We start from the raw sequence: 6000 nt of genomic DNA on the forward strand, positions 1-6000 counted from the left end.
CTTACTTCTTTTTCTAAAGTGCAACAAGGATGAATAGAATGGGCCAAGGTATGACAATTAATGGTTCTGCATGACCTAGCAACTGCTGTGGGTTTCCTTCTATAACTTTGTCCTTGTGAAAACTTGTGAAATTAAAAAAAAAATAGTTACAAACTTTATTCAGTTATTGGTTTGTTTGTTTGGTTGGTTGTTTTGTTGGTTTTCTTTTGCCTTTTTTTTTCCCTCCAAACCAGAAGTAAAACTGGCTGCTGCTGCTGCTGCTGCTGTTGCTCAACCCTGTTTTATTTTTTATCCTCTCATCTGCTTGCCTTTCTAATTGCACGTGTCCTTTTGTAAACACCCAGGTTCCTGCTCAATGAAGATGCCTACCCTGGTGCAGACATGACTTTAATTTCCCATTCCTCATTACAATTCCTTCCCTCCCTTCCCCTCCCTACTCCCCTGTCCCCCGTGTATGTTCATGAGCATCTTTTTATGTTGGCAATATTGACTGAAGATAGTCGAGAGCAGTTATGCATTTTGGAAGAATGTTAATGGCTTTGACACCAAAATGCTTTTCCATTAATGTTTTATCTGTTTTCCATTTAGCAGAGGAAGGAAGGGTGTTAATCTGAAGCCACTTGTCACATACTACATAATTATTTTATCCTAAAAAAAAGTATTTGTATCTTTAATTTCCCATTCCTCATTACAATTCCTTCCCTCCCTTCCCCTCCCTACTCCCCTGTCCCCCGTGTATGTTCATGAGCATCTTTTTATGTTGGCAATATTGACTGAAGATAGTCGAGAGCAGTTATGCATTTTGGAAGAATGTTAATGGCTTTGACACCAAAATGCTTTTCCATTAATGTTTTATCTGTTTTCCATTTAGCAGAGGAAGGAAGGGTGTTAATCTGAAGCCACTTGTCACATACTACATAATTATTTTATCCAAAAAAAAATAGTATGTATAACTGTGCAGCTCAAATAGAAAAAATATAAACAGTGTACATTAGAGAAGCAACTTGTCTACTTTGTGAGCAACAGAAGAGGAATATCTAACATGGACGCAAATCTGAATTCTTCAAATCATATTGAAGCCTAATTCTCCTCTGTCTTCTGTCCTAAAGTCAGAAGTCTTAAAGTTTTGACTTTTAGTTATACCATGTGCAGTTTTCACTGCTAACTATAGTCAAATTGACCGAATAGTTTATTACAGTGATGAAGATTTTCTGATACGGATATTCTAATGAAATTGGGAGGTTGGTCATTACAAGTAGAGGAATGTTTAAATCAACTATGTTATGTTGTCAAATTTTTTTATATTGGAAAGTAACAGGAAATCTCCCGTTTGTTCAGAAACCTATCCCAAGTCAAACAGTCTTAGTAACTACCCTGGTTAGGTTTTGAAAGTGGAAAAGCAGCACCAATGTCAAGAGATGACATTTTAGAGCTTTAAATGGAGGTCCTGCCACTTACATCAGTCCCAGCATGGTTTCGACAAGGGAAACTAGGTTCTTAGTAACTTTGTTGATCTGAGTGTTGACACAAAACCACATCGAGCAAACCTGCAGGTTCTTGGCATGGGTTCCCACTGGCCTAAACTGGCAGCGTCAGGCATTTTCCAGTGAAATTACCGTTGTCAAAAGTAAGAACTTTGCTAGTTTAAAAAATAAAAAAATCAACAAGAGTTGATCCAGAATGGCATTTTTGTCCCAAAACTTTAGTTGCCTTGGGGCAAAATAAAGACCTTCACAGAAAGTAAGAACAGTTTCTTCTCTCTCCCTGCAAATTACTTACTGCCTGCTATATGTAAAATATTCATCTGCCAAACAAAGAATTGCTGTGGAGAATCTTTCATTACTTTTTTCTCATACAGGAAGAAATTGCATGGGAGAATTTTCAGCTTAGCTATAAACAAGCTGCTTATGTGGAGGGGGGGAGGCACACAAACACATACACACAGACTCATTTGAAACTGCAGGTGTCATGAAAGAAAAAAAAAAAGCATGTTTAAAACAATTGCAAGGTAACCTGGGATTATGGCGAGAACACAGATTTAGTAAATCTTTGTGTCATGTTTAGCTAGTGCTTTCTTTGCCTCTGCTCAGAAGAGAGGGTGTTTCACAGTGACATTTATTCAAATGTGATTACTCAGTCCAGAATTAATGACAGAAATTTAAAAGCACCAGAACAATAAATCTGTTGGAGAGAATTGCTAGAGTCTTACACAAGTTGAAGAAATCTGTATTTTGATCATTTTACTTTAGTTATTTATATCTTCTTATGCTGCAGGGAAAAGTCTTACACAAGATGTTAATTTTTATTTACTTGTAATAAGAGCATGAAGCCTTTAGAACCTTCATGGACACATTGGGGTGCTGATAGCCCATTGCAAACACAGGTGTTTGAGGGGAAAGTAAATGTTTTCTGCTTTCTGATACATGAAGTTACTTAGCTGTTCCAACACCTCTCAGGTGGTGCTGTCAAAAACAAACCCGTCAAATAGCGTAGGAAGATGAGGGACTCTCCTGAACAGCTCTTAATGAAATAGAAAACTATGCCTGTTCTCACTATAATGTAGAAACACATATGGTAAGGATCGACATGCCAAAAGGGAGAGAAACAGACTGAACATGACAGAGAACTGAAAAAAAGTTGGTGAATATAACAAAATATGAAGACTTAAAAAAAGGGTTTTCTGGACTCATTTAAAGGAAAGAGTAAGTAGTTTGTTTAAGATACATAAAAATCTGTGCTAAGACTTTGAAAGACGTATTGAAGTCAGACTGCGGGCGTAACAAAAAAGATTGAAAAGTGGGTAAGGGATTCAAGAAGGACATTTAGTAATTAGGAGCAGAATATCTTAGTGGCCATGAGTAAAGATGAGTGTCAAGCTCACATTTCAAAGGTAAGTATACAGGTCGATGGACTTTCACAGGCGATTCGTCATTATGTGGTCAAAGACAATTTTAACGGCAGAAAAGGAACAGGAAAGGTATAAAGCTGGGTCCAGGCATTTGATGCTGGAGATGATAATGCCTGGATCAAGGTTTCACCACTGGCAAAAAGAAATTTAAACAGAAAAAGAAATTAGAACCTACCAGTTTCTGCATTTATTATTTATTTTCTGTATTTATTACTTGCCAGGTAAAGGCAAAAAAAGACTTGATGGTGTCTTTTTAAAGATCAGCTCCCTGGATATGAGTTTTATTGTAAAGATTAGCATATAAATAATTGCCTTGTTTTGAAAATTCCAGGGAAAGCAGGGGAGATGGAAGTGCTTTACACTGGCTGCTGAGAAACACAGTGCAGTTCATCCCTGATCCTTAGCACTCATGCAGTTCTCCCCTTTCTTGCTATGAGATTGAATTAACTTGCACCAAGTTCTGTTTGTAAGGAAAGTTTGTGCACCATATGTTAAAAAAGAAGGTAGAGATAAAAGTTCACAGTGCTTAACTTGCCTCAAAATCATTTTAAACACAAACCATTAGAAAACTGTTAGTTTGAAATTGTTTATGTGATCTTGCAAGGCTTTTAAAACATGATAACCATCACACTTTACACCTCTCTGAAAGGTTAGTTTAATCGTAGATCACATAAAATTGGTTTCCACAAATGCATAATGGTTCATATGTCACACTTGAACTAAATGGTTTTTTAAATGGAGCTGAAATTATTTTGATGTGTACACATTCCCAGATTTTTTTTTTTCCTACAACCTTTCTTAAACCAGCCCCCATCAGGAACCATTCCCTTAAAGTCTCATTAATAATTCAGATGTTCTGATGACTTTAAAAGATCTATGGAATTGAGGCTTTTTTTTTTTTTAACTGCTTGACAAAAAGATAAATGAATGTAGAAAGAAGCAGTAGGAGTCTGGCAAGCTGTAGATCATCTCTGAACAGATTGTAACTTTATCATTCTGTCAGGAAGAATAATTTAAAGCACTTAATCAGTTAGCTTCAGTGTGCAGGATGTAGCATTATGAATTCCTATCATCCAATCTGTTCAAATCAAAGGGAACTTAATTATAATAGGTAAGAGAGAGAGAGGGAGAGAGATGGGAGATTGAGCATTGTTCAGACTCAGGCAACTTTAAGGTGGCCTGATTTACCTGATCACAAATGAGTAGGATATTTTAAAAAGAAGTAAAATACATTTTACAAAATGACAAGACAGTTGTTCTGTTTACCTTCAGTAATAAGCCACTAATGATTAATACGATTCCTTTTTTTCAGTTTAAATTTTTTAAAACACATAAGCACATGTAACAAATATATCTGCAAGACAACGACAACAACAACAAAAGATGGATTAAACCAGTTAGGGGTTTGTTGTTGGGGGCTGGAGGTGTTGCGTGTGGATCCTTAAAATCCATATCAAGTATAAGTGTTTAAATTTCATATTCATGAAAGTGACTGAGAAGTCCAGTAATTCTGGAAATCAATCCACTTCTTTAGAGGCCCTAACTTGGAATCTAGTTGCTTATTTTTATGCATTTATGCCCAGATATTTGTCCTTTATTCTTCCTCATCTTCCAGTTTCTATTCTCTGCTTCACCTCCTGAGCTTTTGCGCTCGATCCTTGGGTTTCTGAGGTGGATTTTGCTTTTATTTATTTGTTTATTTATTTATTTATTTATTTAAAATGAGCACTCCTTCCACTCCTGCCCTGATTCCAGCCCAGATACAGCAGCATTTCAGTGGTAAGCAAAAGTGGCAGTTTGTATTATGCAACTGAGACACTAAAGCTTCTGAAGTATTTTGGGTTCCCCATTGGAATGAGAGGTAGTGCATACATGTAAGAGAGCGGCTCTGATGTGCCCCCGTTGCAGAATCCCATCCCTGGAACCATTTGTGCCCACTCTCTGCACACCCGTCTCTGGAATTTGGGGAAGGAGGGTGAGCATGGAGACCCCTGTTCACAAATGCTTGTCAAAGCACAAGCACCTAACGACCATCAGCGACTCCAAGACCAGGAGTTTCTGAGTCTTTGAATAGAGCTACCCTGTAAAGTTGCACACGTGTAATTAAGAAATGACAGCAGTAATTGCTCTCTAAAGGGCTTACGAAAATTCTTTTGCTTTTTTTTTTTCTTTTGAGAATTTTAAGACGTTTTTGTCCACATCTGCGTATGAACAATGCAATACAGTGGTTACAACCATAAGCAGCTAGGGCATGGCTGCAATGCTGCAGCCTCTCAGCATCCTCGCTCCTTCCCACATTGCTCCCAGCCCACCCTAAATCAGTAAATTCTTCCTACGATCATGGAAACAGACACTGCCCAAAGATATAAAAGGAAGAGCTTCCCTTCTAATCTTCCTTCAAGTCCTTGCTTCCTTTGCCTTGCTGTCATGTATCACTACCAATCCATTCAGGATTAACTTGAGCCCCTACTACAGTCATCTGCAGCATCAGGCATGTTCCATACCCCTTCCCAAACTGGAAAGTTCAGCAGCGCCCAAGCAGCCAGGTTGCTAAGTAGCAATATAATGGCCATCCTGTGCAGGAACGCAGCCATCTGGCAGCGTGACTGCAAGCCCTAATTATTCTAGCACCAACTGCGGGAAGTTGTTCTTTACATTCTCCTGCATGATTTCTGAGCCAGCGGTAGTGACTACCCCGAGGCTGAGATGGTTCAGAGAAGCCTCTGACTCTTTATGGTGCTCCTCTGTATACGGACTCACATGCTCTCTTCTGCATTACCCTCATCCCATCTGCTCTCCTCGGCTTCTCAGTTTAGCCTTTTATTTGTATCTTTTTTTCAATAAATGACTCGGAGGGTGTTCACCTGAGCATGAAAAAAGAAAAGCTCTCTTACATTCAACAAGCAAACTAGCATATTGACAGTTTTCTTTAGCTTCTACTATCAAATCTGCAAACCTGTCATCCTCCTTTCATGAAAAGTATTTTCAGAGGTATTAATCTAATGCACTGTACTGCTAGTAATTAGTCAAAGTCACCTTCTATCGATTGTCTTTTCTCTATAAACTTTACTGACTGCTCCCCCCTCCCCCCC

At 38.3% G+C, this 6000-nt stretch overlaps 1 protein-coding gene across 1 annotated transcript in view; it reads left to right on the forward strand.

Annotated features, from left to right (window-relative positions):
• KCNMA1 (potassium calcium-activated channel subfamily M alpha 1) overlaps nt 1-6000 on the forward strand; it is a 526984-nt gene that overhangs the window by 519558 nt on the left and 1426 nt on the right. Inside the window, exon 29 of the mRNA XM_019471725.1 lies at nt 20-48. Within this exon, the coding sequence (XP_019327270.1) occupies nt 20-48 (29 nt within the window). The remainder of the gene's footprint in view (nt 1-19; nt 49-6000) is intronic.

Source organism: Aptenodytes forsteri, unplaced genomic scaffold (assembly GCF_000699145.1).
Source record: "Aptenodytes forsteri isolate BGI_AS27 unplaced genomic scaffold, ASM69914v1 Scaffold15, whole genome shotgun sequence".
Lineage (NCBI taxonomy): Eukaryota > Metazoa > Chordata > Aves > Sphenisciformes > Spheniscidae > Aptenodytes > Aptenodytes forsteri.